This window comes from Aythya fuligula, chromosome Z (genome assembly GCF_009819795.1).
Source record: "Aythya fuligula isolate bAytFul2 chromosome Z, bAytFul2.pri, whole genome shotgun sequence".
NCBI lineage: Eukaryota > Metazoa > Chordata > Aves > Anseriformes > Anatidae > Aythya > Aythya fuligula.
The window spans coordinates 39,674,767-39,693,923 of NC_045593.1; the positions used below are offsets into that span (position 1 = coordinate 39,674,767).

The 19,157-nt window shown below is 37.1% G+C and overlaps 1 protein-coding gene across 1 annotated transcript; it reads right to left on the minus strand.

Annotated features, from left to right (window-relative positions):
• Nucleotides 1-5,400: 5,400 nt before the first annotated feature.
• CZH9orf85 (chromosome Z C9orf85 homolog) lies at nt 5,401-19,092 on the minus strand. Its single transcript, XM_032205291.1, has 4 exons — nt 18,985-19,092; nt 9,888-9,994; nt 6,720-6,833; nt 5,401-5,946 (listed from the first exon to the last, which is right to left on the minus strand). The coding sequence occupies exons 1-4, from the start codon at nt 19,084-19,086 to the stop codon at nt 5,772-5,774; spliced, it is 498 nt and encodes a 165-aa protein (XP_032061182.1). The 5' UTR covers nt 19,087-19,092; the 3' UTR covers nt 5,401-5,771.
• Between the last annotated feature and the right edge of the window lie 65 nt (nt 19,093-19,157).

Genomic DNA, 19,157 nt, shown 5'->3' on the forward strand with positions numbered 1-19,157 from the left:
CCTTTGAGCATGAGATATGTTATTCCCAGAGAAAGACTTAAAAAAAAAAATTGTCATGTAAGTAAGAGTAAATCTGCTGTTGGTGAAAGAACAGATATTGTCTTCTTTTATGGGGTTTATTTTTCCTGGGAAATGAAAGGTTTAGGGTTATTCTGCATTTCTCTACTATCACACAGAGCATTGTAAGTCCTTTTATTTCCTTTGCAAGACCTGTGACTTCATTTCACTTCACATACATCTCACAAGTATCACTATTTTGAAGGAAGTAGTTTGCTTTATGGTTCTAGCATCAACTCTGTTGCTGTTACTGTGAGTAATCTGGAGTAAATGTATTGTTATTCTCAGTCAAAGGCTGTATCAGATGTCACTCAAACTAGCAACTTCCACAGTGCAGAACCAGACTGTGGGATAAAGGAAAAAATAGTCAGGAGACTCATAAGATTTATGAGAAAAAGCAATTCAAACTATCTTGTAGCTTGCAGTTATTGCTTTAATAAATGCTAGAAGTTTCACTATTGCTATGTACATTAACATGTAAACTGTATCTGCTCTTCATGGACTCTTTTCATACATTATGCCACACTTGTTCACATAGTATTTAGGAAAGAGAAAGCCAAGGGATAGAAACATAGGTGTGATGAACTGGAGTCTCAGAAATGCAATCTGTCCTAAAAAGAGAGGCTTAAAGTGAGTGCTACTATTCACAGCATACATAACCCATATGGGTTAATATGATTTTGTACAAAAACATGGCTTGTGTTGCAGTTGTAAAAATATATAAATAAATAATAAAACAATTTGGTACTTCTTTTAAAGCACTTTTAGTTATGTGACTATACCAGACCCTTCTAACTTGGGTTTCTAGATCCATGCCAAAGGTAAATGAAAGTACAGATGCTATGTATCTGAAATTCAGGTCAAATCCTAATATGCTGGATATGGTCTTCAGTCCCTCTTTTCAAGTCTTAAAATACAAACTTTTTATCAATAACTGAATTTTGAGTTCAACTTACAAAGTAGTTTTCTCACTGACTTCTGTAGGAACAAACAAACAAACAAACAAACAAAAAAACACCTATCATCCTGTTTTAGAAGTTCCAGCAACAAAATATGGAACCTGAAATATGGCAAGTATTTCATTTCTAGCCTACTACAGGTGGTTTGTCTGAGAATACATTATCAGTCCCTGGACAGATCAACCTCACTTCAAATACTGGAGTGTTTTCAACTGTTTTGAGGGCAAGACCCATACATCCATACTCGCTCTATCTGATGAGAGCAGAACATATACAGCAGAACATGTACTTTCTTTTTCATACATAGCTTTTTGATCTTTATAGCTTTCAAATAAAAGGCAGGCAGAGGAATGAAGTGAAACAGATGCTGACAGTGTGCATGACCAGCTCCCTAAATGTCTCATTATTAAGAATGTCTCCTCATGCTACTTACAAATACCTCCTCATTAGCTGTGTAAGTCAGCCAGATGCTTCCTGTAAGCAGAGGTAGCTTTGCATTTTCTACCAGAGTCCATTTATTTGTGAGAACTCCTGAATAAAGAAGACATATAATTGAAGGGCTAGAGGGTTGCTAGGTGGCTCATATTTGACTACCTGCTACTTTTTTCCTCTATTTTCCTTGCTAATGCTATGATTTGCATCTCGGCATACAAGTACATGCCCATTATAGGGAGAAAACTACCCATCCTTTTCTTAATTAACCAGTAGTCCTATAAGCCTACAGAGGCTGGTATTATATACTCCAGAGGAATACAGATTAGTCAGCAGCCAAAACGAAAAAGGAACAGCCCAGCCCCACGCATAGCTAGAAGTAAATCATTGGCAATGATTTTTGCATCAGTTTATACTTTAAAAGATTTGAATATAGTATGTGTCTGAGATACCTGCAAACTTTGACAAAGAAGATAGTTAGGGAATTGTGATAGGAAGCAGCACTGTGTCCATACTGGACTCTTATGCTGCAATGAATTCAGATTGTCCTAAGAAATCTTTATATATGGGAATTTTGTTTTCCCAAAACCTGATGAAGTCAACAATGACAAGTTCTGACAGCTCAAGCCTATGATAAGCATTTCCTCTTGTGAAGTGAGAATCATCTTGCATGCATTACTTAGACAGGCTGACAGTCCATTATCTAATTAATTACTGTCAGCGCTAAGTCACACTAAATGAGAATTGATAACACTCATAAGCACAATCAGTTAACAGGAATCCAACTGTGTCAGCAGCATCACTGCATTTCCTTTATTTGTCAGATTACTAATTATTAACATCCATCGTTCTCTTCTTCAGTAATGCATTAGGTAAGCACCCACAAGGTTCAGTTAAAATCCTGAAATCCCCCAGTCATCAGATCACTTAAACTACATCTCAATATACTGCACTAATGGTGATATTATTTCCCGTCTTTCAAAGATTACATTTTTTTTTTTTTTTGGTAAAAGAAGTAGAAATCTTTCAAAATATAAAATCTCTTTTTTTAATCTAAATATTATTTCTGTTGTGTATCTACCCTAAAGATTGTTTCAGAAATCTCTTGTGACTTTTGATCTTTCCTTTGATTTTCTCATTAAAATATTTTATCAAAGGTCAGTACTTAAAGGAGGTTCTGCCCCTAAAAAATCCTGTTCAGTTAAGTGCTTCACGAAAAAAAATAAAAGTAAAAAAATGAAATTCAGAACTGTTACTTAAGTCTTATAAAAATAATCTTAGTGATATTCCAAAGATGTTCCAACAAAAACAAAACAAAACAAAACAAACAACAACAACAACAAAAAAAGCTAAGATTTTTCCTTTTATTCCCCTGCTAGAAGTATATTCAGTAAAAGACACTTCTTTATTCCTGTCATAGCAAATGCATGCAAACTCTCGTTCGGAGTTCTGTGAGCTCACAACCACCATTGTATGTGGTTTTAGTTGCAGCAATTGTTTCTAGCAGCGCATGTTTTAAGCACAGGTAAGACCAAAGACAGAACTCTTGCCAAAATCAAGGCCTGTCTTCAGAGACAGCCACCACTGTAGCTGTGCTCAGTCACAACATCTCAGTTTCAACATCTGTTGAACTGATCACTGCCCCAGTCAACTCTGAGCGGAGGATTACTTACGTCACACAAAGATGTTAATTTCAGATGTTTTCTAACTTCCGTGGGTTTTGTTGTTCATCTGGGTGCACTGCTCTTCCCTTGCACTGGCAGGTCAGGTCACCACTTTGACAGGGCAGCCCTTCCCCTTACTTTCCCATACAGCTATTGCCAGCTACACAACACGTTTTCCTATCATTTCAGGATTTCCTTTCACGTTTGGACAAAGGGCTAGACCATTACCATTTTTTTCCATGTGGAAGGAAGAACGTTTCCTCTATGTATATCACTTTCAAAAGCCACGTTCACTTTTTATGAAACCCATGGCTTCAACTAGCCCCTCTGAAACTGCCTCTGGATTACTTATTAACTACAACCCACCACCAGCAGTCATTTGCAGCATCTGTTTGGGATATTCCATGTTTACTCTAACTTTACCAACGTCAGCTGGCAAGACAACAGACAGTGTCACATAAAGTCAGACGTCACTGCTGTACGGTGGGAGGACGTATCTGTCAATGTAACGTGACCTCCAGGCCAGTTTCCAGTCTCTTCTAAGCATACCTTACTACTTCCTTTGCTACCTGACTCTTCCAGGCCAAGCCATCACCTTTATAAAAACGTTAAGGTGATTAATTAGCTTAAATTGAGTGAAAGAATCTGTGTTTGATCACTAAGCTATTTGTTTAGCTTATACAACATATAACAAGATGTTTATAGTGGGGAAAGAAGGAGATGGGCAGTTTCAGTTATAAGCCCTAGTCCTTTAAGACTGCAGACAACTATGTAATAAACAACTCCAGAAGGACAGGCATAGAATACCACTGAAATACTTAGTAAACTTTAGACTTTGTCTCAGTAAGGAGCCATAAAAGTCACGATGCATCACAGGAATTGAAAAGACCATGTTTTTCAATAGTTTACTGTTCATGGTTATCACAAAATACTTTGCAAAAATCTACCTATGCAAAAAATGCACATGGAACAGAAAAATTAATCTTAGATAATCAAATTCTACAAAAGCAGAAGGACAGCACAGAAAAGGAACAGCAATTAAAAAAAAAAAAAAAAAAAGCAGAACAAGAAAAAAACACACATGATTACTAGACCTTAGAGATAATTTGAAAAGTATACTTTAGATATCAATATACAAACTTACAAATAGTATAGAAAAGGTAAATGGGATGTTTTAATGTGTCATTGAAGAATATAAACATGAAAGACAAACCTAATTACAAGATAAGAAAAGGCTTATGCTTAAGACCTTATCTGTAGCAACAAGCATATAAGCAGTTATTAATAAACAGTACGAGCTCTATGCTCCACAACCAATTACAAGAATTTTGCTGTTGTGTACCAATGCCAATACTAAATACTGTCATTTCAACCTGAACAGACTCTAGAATACTGACTGTTGTATGTCTTAGCACTCCACATCTTGGTAAGTCTTGGTAAGTAGACTTTCTTCTCAGTTAAGGGTAACTAAAGCAGCCACAGGGTGGCTATCTCCACCCAAAAGAAACAGATTTAAGGATTTCCCTCATTTTATGGGGAGGAAAACCACCAACAACAAAAACTCACTCTAGAATCCAAGTCCCTCACAACTCATTTGAAGAGGCCAGTTTGGGAATCAAATTTTTGTTATGCCTGCAAAGCAGACAGAACACCAAATAAGCTGGATAGCTGTTACGTGGTCAGTAAAAACTCCATAGTATATCGTCATCTGTTCATAGGTCAAACCATGTAATCACCAGGAAGTATTTCTTCTGCTTTATTTATAGATGTAGCAGATAATAAAGAAGAAATTAAATCACCCTGAATGCAGTAAAAGTTAATTTCAGTTAAGTCCTTAGAGCTTAGTCTACATTGAAATAACCCCTAGAAAGAACTGAAAACTGGGAAGACTGTAATAAAATACCTTGCTGCATAATGTTAAAACACCTGTAGTAGTGAGATAAATGTAGTTCTATACCAGAATCATGACATGACACCCAAGTGTTTTTGTATCAGAGCAAACTACTTAGACCTACATTTAAAAGAAGAGAAAGTGTGAAACTTGTATGAGAAACTCCAAAAAGTCTTGAGCTTTTTTCATTTCCAAACATTGGTAATAAGATCACAAATATGTAATGCACACCTAGTGATGGCATTTAGGCACTCTTTTCTTTCCACAGAAAAGAAATAGCAGGTGTAAGAGTAACGGCCACTTGGTATGTTCTAGGGTAATGACCCTGTCTGGAAACTTATTGACCGAAAATGAAAGTTCTTTCCTTAGAAATATATTAAAATTACTTAGCTTTTCCTTTTTATGACAGTGCTCTTTATTCGTACTACAAACATCCATGTAGCCTTCTAAATGGCAATGCACCAGGCATGTAATACTGAATTTAGAACAATTACACCGAGGGTTTATTCACGAGAGGAAGTTGTTACATATAAGAAAAAATAACTGTACTTAAAATATTCACATTCTGAGTCATTTCACAAGAAATTCTGCCTTTAATACAAGAAAATATTTATTTGTACAACTCCCCCAACAACTGTCAAAATACACTGTACCAGCATTTATATGTGAAGACCTTACATGTCAGGTCAAGTTGTCAGAGCAGAAGTTTAAGGCAAACACAGTCTATCACAATTGATTGCATACTGTCTCTTACAGAAACTCAACTTTTTAGACCTCTGTCCTTTTAAAATTCATATTTTTTAATCTTTCTTCAAGCACATCAGCATCTTCTTCATTGTCTGTACTACTGAAGTTTGTGTCAAAATCAGGTTCGTCCTCTGATCCACTCTCTTGGCCATTTTCAGTGTTCTTACTCTCAGATCTGTCTTGTCCTTTATCAATCCTGCAGAAATCAAGAATAAGTTATCACCAGCTACTCTTGGAATTTCTCTCTTAAACAAGAAGAGGGTAGAGCACTGAGTATTCTACCTGGGATGGAAGAGGATGGAGAAGAAAGGAGGTGGAGGGAAAATAACCGCAAATTACTTTCATGTTGAATAGAAGAGACAGTAAAGGAAAAGAGTCTATGAATAAAAAAGAATATATAGAGATATGTATTCATACATAAATTGTCTGACTAAATAATCAACTGCTGGCCAGTTGTCACATGCTAGCAAATTAATATAGAATGTTCAGAAAAGAGACTGTGATGGTAAAAGAATAATAATAATAAAGAAGCCCGCTAAACACATTGCAGTAACTGTACTCAGTATCTGTCCTTCTTTAGTTTATTTTTGTTTACTGGTAACTGAATCATCAAATGACACACAAAATGCAAACAGTAAACTGTCTCACACATATTTTATGGTGCTCTATACTTAAATCCATTTTGAAGTACTTTGTTCCTAAAGAAGAGATGCCATTTATCCTTTGGTATTAAAATCAAGTGTCTTATCCAAGTAAGAATTATTTGGCCCAGCCCTACTAACATCAATAAGCATTCCATCCTGGTTTCAGCAAAAGAAAATGAAGCTGATGACTCCTACTGATTCCTGTCATGATTATTCAGAATATGGCATAAAGTACAACAGCTTCTTGGCAGTTTCCAAACAAGCTTTTACTAAAGAGGAAGAATGAAGTGCAGTGCTGAAACTGTATAATCTATCAGCTACTTACGGAATTACAATCTCTTCTTCCTTTCCACATTTGGCACAAATTTCCAGCTTACAAGCACATGGTCGACAAATAATATGGTAAGGATCTTTTACAGCCTTCTGGAGGCACTTCACACTGTGAAGAGAAAGAAAACATGATTAAAAAAATATTTGTGTACACTTATTAAACATTCTGTGTTCAAAGACACAACCTTCAAAAGAAGCACTGTTAAAGGCCAGTTTCATATGAAACATCTGTTTTTTCAACAAGCATCATTATCAAGATCATTGCCTTTTTTCCTCTCCTTTAACTTTTTCAGAAAGTTTTGCTAAAACTAGAAAAAAAAAAAACATGAAAGTAAGAATTTCTATATTTAAAGTGACAAAATAAATATTTCCATTCAGTTCAGTAAGTTGTTTTGCTTTTAAAGCTGCATAAATTAATTCACCTGGCTTACTGATAAAAAAAAATAAATAAGAATATAGTGTAAAAAGGTGAGTGGACTTTTACAATTAAAACATTTCAATCCAAACAATACGTCTTCCTCTTGAACTTCTCAGAATATAAACAAAGTCTGTGCTGGACTTTGCTTTCTACAAACACTAGAACTCTATTCCGAACAAAACATTCATAATTCTGTGTATGTTTTTAGCTACTCTTTTTAAAGATATGGTGAAACTCTGTAACTTAACTTCTGAAATGCTATGGCTTAACAAACATCTGACATTTCTAAAACCTTGTATTTTTAGTGAACAGAACCCTTGTTATGCAGCTGTCCTAAAAGTCACCATTTCTTGGTTCCTCAGGTACTCAAAGGCTGTCAGGAAAGCTCTAGCACACAGTTCTGAACAGGGTCTTTGCAGACGTGGCTAAAGCAGGCCGAAGGCAAACATTAAGTGTTTTTGCACGCCTTGTAAGGAAAGATGCACTAGCTAGCATCCAGTGAGACAAAATTTTTACTTCCTTTCTCAAATCCCATTCCTAAGCAGGATCAAGTTTTTCTTACTGTTTGCATCAAGTGCAAACTGAACTTTCATTATTACAATACACAATTCCTTAAGAAACTATAAATTCACAAGAATTGTTGTAGGATACACTTGACAAAAGCAGAGTCTGAACTGCCTAGTCTTCCCTCTTCTACAAGGAAAAAACCTTCAGTCAGATATCACTGAAAATACCTACTTAGTTGTTTTATTATTATTATTATATTTTTAAACTTCTTCTATGTTCAGCTGCAATACTGTTAATATCTACAGTTCTCAGCCATGTCTCACCAAACAGGGACGTTATCAATTCAAGCCGGACAGACTTTTTTTTTATAAAACAAAAACAAAACAAAAATTAATCTGTGCTACTTAATTACTTGGACTAAGTTGTAGATGTAATAAAAATCTTAATTTTAAAGAGTTAAAATATTAAGGTGCACAAAAATAAAATTAAGGTGCACGAAAGTCCTCTGTTTCCATCCTCTGTGTACAGAATTCAGTTTCTCATCGTGAAATAACGAATTTCTTATGCTTGTACTGTTTTACTTTATCTAGATGTTTCACCCGTTGAAATTCTTTCAGAACACTGGCCCACTCAGAAAGCATGGTATCCAAGTGCTGTAGGCAAGGATAGAAATCACAGTCTGTAGAGTTAGAAAGATATGAAATCTAGCTTACTTATTCAAAAATATGATGGAAAACATCACATATTTTGTCAGAAGCAACTGTACCACAATGTCACCTTTTTTATTTTATTTCCCACGCTTCCCTGATTTACATGTTTTTGCCTGCTTTTTTTTCCTTTGGGGCTGAGTAGAGAGGACGTAAAATAACCAGCTCCAGCTCATTACTTTTAAACGCAGTCTATGTAGTTATTTGAGAAAGAGTTACAAAAATTCTCAACCTCGTCAATGGTGCATACAACTGAGTATGCTTACTTTGAGAACTAGAGAGACTGCTGCCTAATCAGAATTTTTTTGTTAACATGAAAGGGCGAAATCGTTTACTGAAACCGAAATATTTATTGCATATATTTTCATATTAGAAAGTAAAACATCTCACAAGTGATAGATATAGTATGAACAGACATTCCTTCCTTCCTTTTCAACCTCATGAAAACCAAAATGAAGTATATATTCATTCAAGGAACTGCACATGTGCTTACAGAACCTCTTCAAGTGGTTCAGGAGCATGTATTTCAAAAGTATGTAACACAGTACCACACAAATGCAGAAGGAACAAGTGTGACAAATCTGGTTATGTTGTGCACTGCATCCCAGATGTAGTTTCCTTGAGTTCCATGTCTCATTGTTGAGATATTGGCTGTGTCTGGAGTCATTGACATAAGGACATCTGCAGATGAGCAGGTATAAGGAAGCAGAGTACCCATCTCAGAAGATTAGCCTATCACAAGACTATAAACTATTTTAAGGTATTTAACACCTTTGTTACGTTCTTATCCAAAACCACTCAATACAGTTCTGTTTGCATACAATGCTAAGCATTTCAGATGTAGGATTATAGTTTCATATATGAAGAGAACATACTAAGAGGTAAAGAAATACAAATACTGAAAACATTTTGTATGAATGTTATGTTTTGTAACACTGAGAGCAGTATTGCCAATCAGTTTTGTTTAATGTGACAAAAATTAATAAAGCTTTCTTCTCTCATGATTTCTCTGCCAGATGGTCTTTGTGAACAGAAAAAAAAAAAAGAAAGACAGAGGTGTGCAGATTCCTCCAATACTTACTGAATTGCTACAAGGCCTGAGAAAATCAAGTTATAACTGGTTCTGGTTTGACTCTTCCATTGGGAGGACATACTGATACATTTTTGAATATTTACAGGTCCAAAGTAACCACTTAGATTATTCAAATACTCTAACAGAGAGGAGGGAAGCAGTTATTCTTTGACTGTATTTTCTTTTCTAAAGTTTAACATAAAAAGATTAATGAAATTCAAAATTAACACCGCATTTTTATTACTGTTGCAGACTCCAGACTGAAGAATGTAACATAACAGCAGTTACCACCTACAGGTTTCCAAACGCAGACTAATTTCCAAAAAATTCACAAATTATATGTATATATAATAAAATATTCACATTTATACAATTCACAATTATATTATATATAATAAAAAAATCACAAAATATATGTATATATACAAATAATGGTTAACATAAAAAATCTTAACTCACCATTTTTTAGGTTTTGATAGCAGTTTGTACTTGTTAAATTTTACCCGCCACTCCAAAATATCTTTACAATGCTGACATACTCCATCATGAAGCTTAGCATTTATTTTCTAAAAAAAAAAAAAAAAAGATAAAATAAGAGAAGGTTTTCTACTTTTATGTAAATTTTATAATTTTGCTTAGAAAACATTTCCACCCATTGTGTGATTCATAATATATTTAGAAAATTATTTGATATTAATATAAGCATTTAATAATTTACTACTAGTAATTTTCTTCAGCAGACAGAGTGGTGAGGTCATCTTCTACTTTAAGGCAGCCTGTTATTACTATAATAATATTAATATAGTTAATAGCATTATATATGTTCTTATATTGTTTACAATATATTATCATTTTCTTGTTGTTATTCCATCTCCAGAGGTACTACTAAACAAGATTGAGTAAACCTGAGCCCTGAAATATGCTTTATTTCTTTATTTAAAGAAGACAGTTCAAAAGACTTAACATTTAGTTTATTATTGCTCAAGCCACTGTTATACTACACATTTGAAGAGAGTAGTCTAAGATATTTTTTTTCCAGAGCAGAATAAAATAGAATTGACATATCACTTACTGTCAAACCACTCCCATGTTTCTTTTGAAACAAGATTCCCTTATAAGTAATACATTTTTGCTCTCAAGTATCTAAGATAAAAATCCTCAAAACAGTCACTTAAGCTACAGTATATTTCCAAGATAATGCTCAATAGTTTGCTGGACAATACAAACCGTGAGCTGGCCAGTATGATTTGCACAAGAAAAGTTATTTTGAGATTGGAAACAGTAGAAAACCACGCTTATTTCTTCTCTAACCAAAAGTGCCAGCAGTAATTACAATTATTCTATGGTTGTGTGCACATTCAGAACTATAAAAACAGTAATTTCTCCACAAATACAGATATATATATATATATATATATATATAATGCCTATTTTAAGAGAGCTTAAAAATGACATCTGTAGAAAAAAATTGTGACATGGTAACAATGGTCTAAAACATATTTATTGCTTAAAATACCCCAAAGTCCATTGGGATGGACAATGTAGATCCTACATTGGCTGGGATCAGATTTTACATTATCCTTTTAGAAATAAGTTTGTAAGTTCATCTATGCATACAATAGTTTCCGAAGTGATTTCCTGTTTTCATGACCGACAAGAGCTTCTCACTAATCCACAGAAGTCTACTTCAATACAGTAAATGAAAGAATAAGCCTAGTTTTAAACACACGGTATCTTACTCCATTCCTCAAAGGGTATGTGGCAGAGGAAATACTACTTATGAGCTCTCACTGCTATGAGAGTTGCTTTCCAATGTTTCCATTTTCACTAAACTTCAACTTAAAAACAAAGTATGAGTTTTCCCATGCTGTAGTTACCTGAAGCTGTGGTACTCCTTGTCTGGTTCAGGTAAAGGCAGGATTTTTTATTTTTTCCAAATGATTCAATATTGACTTATTATGTTTAAAACAAACAGAAGAACCAAAACAAACAAACAAAACAACAACAACAAAAACCACTCACAGTTTCTGCAAAATGCTTGAATACAGAAAGCTCTGTATTCAGCAACGTATTATCAATGAAATTTGTCAGAAAACACAATGATTTGGCTAACATGGTAACTTTGAGAGAAGAAAATCAGTGGTAAGTCCTCAGTGGGCACCTGTTAAAAAGCTGGCAGTTCAACCTGCTGTCAGCACTGACTGTGCCCATCCTTTAAAAATTCAGGCAATGTGAAGATAAACCTTTTCAGTGCTTCACCTGCTCTAAGATTTTAAGTAGCATAGCCTTAGTAAGTTTCTAACAACCTGCAAATTAGCCTGAACTTCCCAGTTCTCCCTGCAACTCTCCTAATTTGCATTAATTAGTAATGCAGGAGGGGAGAAAGACACACACACTGTAATTTGCATTCACAAGCGTGCTTTACTGTGATCAACTATTTTTAGTATTTTTAAGGCAGAGCCCAAAAAACTTCAAAAGACTACAGTCACTCACGCTGAAGACAGCTGTTTGTCTTTCAAAGGGGAGTTAGATTCCTTGCTGATAACCACGCAGTTTCCAATAACCCGTCATGCCATCGGGGCTGGGGACGGGAGCCCTGGTACTGCATGATGCAGGTACTGGCTCCGTAATGTGTAACACACTTGGAATTCCAGAAGCAACGCTCCTAACTGATTGTGGCATAAACAATGCAGAAGAGTAAGATTGGAATTACTTTCACCTCTCATTTGAAGGAAATTCAGTTTGTAAAACTGTCAGCCTACTACAAATTCGACTGAACATTTGTTATGGAACAGGAAAATAGGTAGACCTATTATTACCAGAGCTGCTTTTTCCCCAGAGACACTTACCGTGTGGCTCCTGAATATACAACAGTCTCACAGTCGCTGATTTTTAACTATATTTTTTATAAAGGTAAAATTCAGGTCATGCCAAATTCTGAAAATGCTTTTTCCTATTACTCATAGAACAGGTCTTTGCTTGAACATAGCACCTTACAGCAAGGCCAAGAGACCAGTCACGTGCACAGAGGTTATGTGACTGGATCTTCACCTTTACTTTGAAGAACAAAGTCCCAAGTCTTAACTGATGTCCTCATCCCAAAGACTAGTTCTTGTTCTACAGTCCTTAACACCTTGTTTCACCACTGAAAAAGGGCTGTAATAAAACATCAGTAACACACAAGAGGCTCTAACAGAAAGTGAAGTAATTCAGTTTCACAGTGACAAGCATATTATCTACATAAAGTCAATCAATCTCTATCAGAGCTGGTCTGTGCAGTTAAGTTGTTTCTACTCTGCCATGTTTCAACTGTTCTGGTTTAATCAGTCACACTTTCACTATTCAGTGCAAAGCCAAGGATTACGGACATTATCCAAAACACTGTGAGCTATCAGTTTAGACTCAAAAGTCAGGAAGACAAAGAAATTCAGAGGTACCAAGTCTTAAGTTTTATGTATCACACTAAGTCACTAAAAGACAATCATATTTTGAGGTGTTAGATGCCATTTTTAAATCAAGCTAGCTTGACTAAAAAAAGTTTCAGTGAGGGAGGCAATGAAACTGGAGACTCCCTAGAGGAAATACAGAAAAATGTAATTTAAGTAAAGAGGGCTGTGCTATGAGAATGAAGGTGGCTTGTGCACTGGCAGATTTTTGAGTCACAGCACACCGGTAAATACACCAAGCCAGGAGAGCTGAAAGGCCAAATTAATTCCACATATAAAGATAGGGGTGCTTATCAGCCATTACAGAGACACTGTTACGGGAAGTATGCAAGGTTGCTCCTGCTTTTTGATGCTGTGCCACCATCTCACATACCACTTTTGTGCATGACTCAAAGAAGAAATTTAATCAAAGAGCAGAAATGAGACTAAAGATAAGACTAAAGAAAAAAAAAAAGAAACTCAAAATTCAGTTAATTTTTCAGATCAGTAGCAAAAGGAACAGCAGTTCCCAAACCTTCCTACCCCCCACTAATTTTGCAAATACATACTGCTTTGTATTAGAGCTCTCAGTCACACTGCTAGCAGTCCTTCTTCAAAATTAACAAGGGTAGCAGATAAAAAGAATTCTTTTAATGAGTTTTAAAATAAGTAACAAATACAAAGAATATTACCTAAAATCCAGACTCAGGGAAACACAGAGTGAAAGAAAAAACATCACAGCAGTAAAAGCCAGATCTTCTAAGCATAAAATAGAATGTCTGAGTATACAACACAGGTAATTCCAGTTATTTATTTTCCAGGAAGAAGGAATTTTGACAGAAAACAGTCTTAAGCATGTTTAATAAAATACCTTATTAAATCTCACATGTTCATTTGTAATAGAAGCATGCCATAAATGCTATGGTATTACTAGTAAAAGAACAGGACAACAAATTAGAGTGTAGATACAAAGATCATATTTATGTATAATTTAAGTCCTTGTTCAGGCCTAAAGATACCTGGACTTAACAGTCACGTGTAAGACCACAGATCTTACAAAGGACCTTGAGGAAACAACATGGTATCTGCTCAGAAGGGAACAACTGGAGTGAAGACAACAGCTTTTAAATTTTAAGTTCCTCCTAATAGGAACCCATACAGCACAGTCTCTCCCTTCCCTCCCCCCCCTTTAGCAATTTCATATATTTTTTAGCTCAGAGTTGGCACTTCAGGTATGGGTGGCTCAGCATATCCAAATATGAGAGAGACTAAGATTCTACCATCCTTCTCTACCATATGGCTGATTTAGAAAGTTAATAAAGATGGATGGATTGATGTAAAAGCAAGCAAGAAGGCAGATTTACCTGGTTTTACCCTGATTTAACCTCAGCTGGATGTTAGGAAAACTTTCTTCACTGAGAGGGTGGTTGGGTACTGGAACAGGTTCCCCAGGGCAGTGTTCACAGGCTATGAGCTATGCTCTCAGGCACATGGGTCTGTTTTTTGGGTGGTCCTGTGTGGAGCCAGGAGCTGGACCCAATGATCCCCGTGGGTCCCTTCCAACTTGGGATATTCTATGATTGTGATTCTATGATTGTGTTTGTCTTCTAAGTTTACCTTGCTCGGAAATAGTACCCCATTTTAAAATGTTAATATCACAAAAACAAACTCAAGTATAATTCACCGTGGTTTTCTATGCTAAATTCACCATTTCCTTTGACAAAACAAAACTATTTCACTTTCAAAAACAAAGCAGGCTTGAAGAAACAAAGAGAGTTGTCCATAATTAAATATTTGGATGATTCTTTTTCTCATTTTTTTTTAATTCACTGAAAAACATGTAAGAATAAGTTCTCCTAAAAAACAGGAAGAGAAACTTTCCTGCAATCTCACTTCCCAGTCAGAATGGAGCAATTATTAGTTAAATAAATTTCTCTGCTGCTTATTTTTCCTAATAATATTTGCCTTAGTATGCATTTTAAACACTTTAATCTTCACCCATTTAATAGCTTGCTTTCCTTTAAAATAAACAAACAAAAACCAAGACCAACATAACACAACCCCCACAAAGACCCAAACAAGGATTGCCAACTTCATTATTCTGTTCAATCTTTTTTTTTTTTTTTTTTTTTTCTTTAACCTAGTTTTCACCCAGGTATTTAGCTATCATGCACAAATACATGGTAATGCTTATGGCCTGGAATGTTTTTCTTGGTGTGAAAACTACTCTAACAGACTAGATTCTTTTTCTAGTACAGCAGTTTCTCAACATGTTTTACGCTCATTTCTGTTTTATTCGATACCTCTTTCCTTTTCCCTTTGCCGTACTTCCTCCAGGAACAAGGGCAACTCATCCAATGTTTACAGTATTGCTATCTATTATCCTAAGAAATGGCAAGTATGCAGTGCAGACTTATATAAACATTTTAAAGTATATAGTCACAAAATATTCCATGTGCATATATATTATATACACACAGTCAGGTCAACTGCATCAATAAAACAGCATCCTCTCTACGCTTAAGTAACCCAATATTAAATCATTTAACAACCTGCCAAAAGCAGTTCAGAATGTATTAAAGTAAACACATGCACCTACACCTACTAACTTGGCATACAAAATAATCCCTAGCTTATGCTAGCATTAAAGCAATCACAAGGAAGATGTAATAATGAAGTTTCAAAGAAGCCTTGCTGTCTGTTTGGAAGTTACTAATTACATGTGCGTGCATGTGTATTTTGATTTACTGTATTGACAGCAGACTTCTACCACCAAGCACACGAGTGGTTTATTCTGCTGTAAATGAACACAAAGTCAACGCTATCCACAAACTTCCTTGTCAGAAGCACAGATGATACTACTTCAATGAACAAGGCTGAAGGCAGCATTTCTGAATAACTGCACTTCTCAAAAAAACAAAACTCTATACAAACTCTAGTGTATGACTACAAAGCAGTTAGAAAAAAACCAGCGCTAACTAACAAACCTGAAACTCTGTGATATAAAATGCCAGTGTCTCAGGGCTATACCACACACTTCTCAGACTGAAACCAAATACTCCAGAGAACTTCACTTGCTCACATATTGCATCGTGGCCTTTAGAACACAGGAAACCAAAACCTTTCTTTAAGCCCAGCTCCAGATAGACCTTTAGCTTTTCCCACATCAGTGAATAGCTCTACAACAACTCGATTCTCCTACAGATCTTGGGATGTGTAAGAGTGTGCATACTTGGAAGGACTGACAGTCAACCCCCATAAAGAAATGAATGTATGTATGTTTGCGCATACACGTGCTCATGTTTTCACTAAAGACTTAGTCCAAAATATATGTTTGGTTTGCCCCTCATCTGCCTACTTGAAAGGCTAAAGCTAGGCGTGAATTCACTCTCAAACTCAGTATAGGAGGGGTGGCTAGAGAGCAGACTTCAAGATGCCTTTGTGTTAAGAACTCAAACTATCCAAACTCCAGTACAGTTACCTTCCAATTCCAGTTGGCTACCAGTTTACCTGTATCTTCCCTTCTGAGCTTCAAGTCACATTCACTGACTCAGCATTTAAGCCTGCTCTCTTCCCTGTGCCTTCCCACAGTCTTGACCAGTGTCTCCATTAAAACAGATTATTTATCTGCGTAGCTAGCTGAAGAAGTAGCTGACATCAGCATTATGGTAAACCTGAGGTTCAGAGTTAATAACGTCTGAAATTTAGGAAAATCTGGATTATCATCTGGGGTTTATTTAATGAGAGGAAGAAATGGAGAAACAGATCAGTCATTTGGGTGTAAATATGAATCACTTTGTGGTTTACCGTCTTATTACAATTGACTTCTAAATGCTCCTGTTGAATGCTATTTGCTTTCATCTCTAGAACTACCTTCATTTCCAGTTTCCATATTGACTTATGCAATATACTTTATATAAAATGTATATTCATACAACATAATGTATATTCCTCAGCTCAGTGTCACAAACAGCTGTACCAGAATATACTACATGAAGCAATCACCCATAAACAAATTCCCTGTTTCAATAATTAACAACACAGTGTGTCTTACTCTGTCTGGCTCTTCCTTTCAGTTCATCCTAGCAGTGCTTTCCCAGTGTAGGCATCTAACGAAACGTAGTAGAGAGGCAGTGTGTGTTGCTTCATCTCAACTGGGCTATCCCAGAGTAATGCTGCAGTAGAGCCTGATCATGAGAGGAAACATAAATGGATCTTTCCGTATGTTCTGCAAATAATCTGAACTACAGTCTTTAAGATCAGAAAATGGGTGCCAAGGTCAATGTCAGACAGAAAGCTCAAAACCATTAAAAAAAAACAAAAACAAACAAACAAACAAAAAAAACACACATCCAAACAACCAAAACCAAAAATAACCTGGATAATAACTACCAGCAAGGAAAAGTCAAAAGATTAATAGATCAATTTCCTCTGCAGCAACTCCTTCACTGGGGAGCAGCAATAACACTGCAAATAACTTCCTCAACTCCACCCACAGTACAACCTGAAGTGACTGTACTTGATACTCAACATTGCTAAAGCATTGTACAAATGTAGAAGGATATAAATTTCTAAGCTAAACAACACTCTCCAGCCTCTCTAGATGCTATTAAGTTGGACAGTGTACAACAATAGTCAAGGATGGGCCAACACTAGACCCCCTTGACCCCCAAAAATATTAGTGATTTGCAGGTGACCCACCCTCTTTCAGCAACCCTAAGTATTCAAATTTATTCAGCCAGTAAGAGCTAGAAAGGAGGAATGTCCCAGTCCCACACCAGCCCTTCTGATCAAACTTCCACTATTTGTTCCTTTGCCTCATCACAGCTTGAGTACCTGTGGTACACCTGATCACTCCGGGCGACACAAATACATAGAAGTGATGAGACAGAGAAGCAACGCTCAGTGTAATCATTAAGCATATTCTGTATCTATACTATGACACTTAAACTTTGCTAGTCCAACTCTTCACAGTTCTTAAACAGCAGAATCAGGCCTAGTCATCATTGCAATGGCTTCTGTTGATGCCTCACCAGTAGAGACCAAAATTTTGAGTTATATATTAAAGTACACCAAAAGGAAAGTAAATTATTCAGCACACTGTAATAGGAAGCACCTTCTTCAAGAATCTTCTTTCCTGTATTTTGCAGTCTCCAAGAGGCATGTACAGAAGGGAAAGCTATGTTCAAAAGATGTATGTGTGTGTGTTTTAATGTGTCTGTTTAAGTGCATGGTACTGTATAGCGACTTCTATGTGATATCAAATACTGGGAAAAATTAAAATAAAAAACACCAATCTGCATATTAAACTGATTATTTCAGTTACAAAACTGATGTCAGAACTCAGTTTGTCTTCAAAGATTCTTCTGATAGAACAGCTCTTTAGGATATTTGGGGATGGGGGGTGTCGCAGACAGCAAAATACACTTATCTATACTATCAGCGATTGTACAGTGACTCAAACAATGAATAATACCGGTGCCACTTGGAGCACCAGGAAAGCAGCCTGTTCAACTTGCAGAACCAGTTCTACAATCATCTAAAAAAAAAAAAAAAAAAGTCTAAAAAAAAAAAAACCACCAACACACCTCTCTCTCTGGTGCCATTACTCTGACTTACTAGTTTCTCCCCCGGCCTGACCGCCTGGCCAGGTCACTTAAGGAGCCATGGGCACAGCAGTGACAGCGCTCCTGCAGAGCTCTCATCCCGTGTGTGGTTTGAATCGCCTCCGAGGGCGGCGCATCCCAGTCCGCGGTGCTCCTGCTCGGGCACTGCCTGGCCTCCACCCCCGGCCGCGCTACCACGGCCACACGCAGGCTCCAGGGACATATTGTAAACCGCTGCCTTCCTGACTTAGGAAACACAATAATAACGTAACGATGATCTTGGTGCGAAACCAACCGAAGAGCTGTAAGGGAAGGCGTAAGGAAGCGACGAAAGCGACGCTAAGGCAACGAGGCCGCGGAGCCGCCCCTCGCAGCGCCTCAGAGCCGAGGGCGGGCCCAGGCCGCGGGGCTGCCGGGAGCCTCCTCGCGGCCCGGGGCCTCCCTCGCGGCCTCCTCAGGGAGCTCGGCGGCGCGGCCCGGCCCGGCCCGTCCCGGTTGCGTGCCCGTCCCCCCGCGCTGCCCGACCTTGCGGCGGCTGCTGGCGTCGTGCCGCCGGTTGCTGAAGGCCCAGGTGTTCTGGTGGCGCTGCGGCCGCCTGCGCACCGCGTTGCCCCGCTGCGAGCTCATCCCCACGGCAACCGACCCGGAACCGCTCCTCCTCCTCCTCCCGCCCCTCCCTCTCCTCCCCCTCCCCCTAC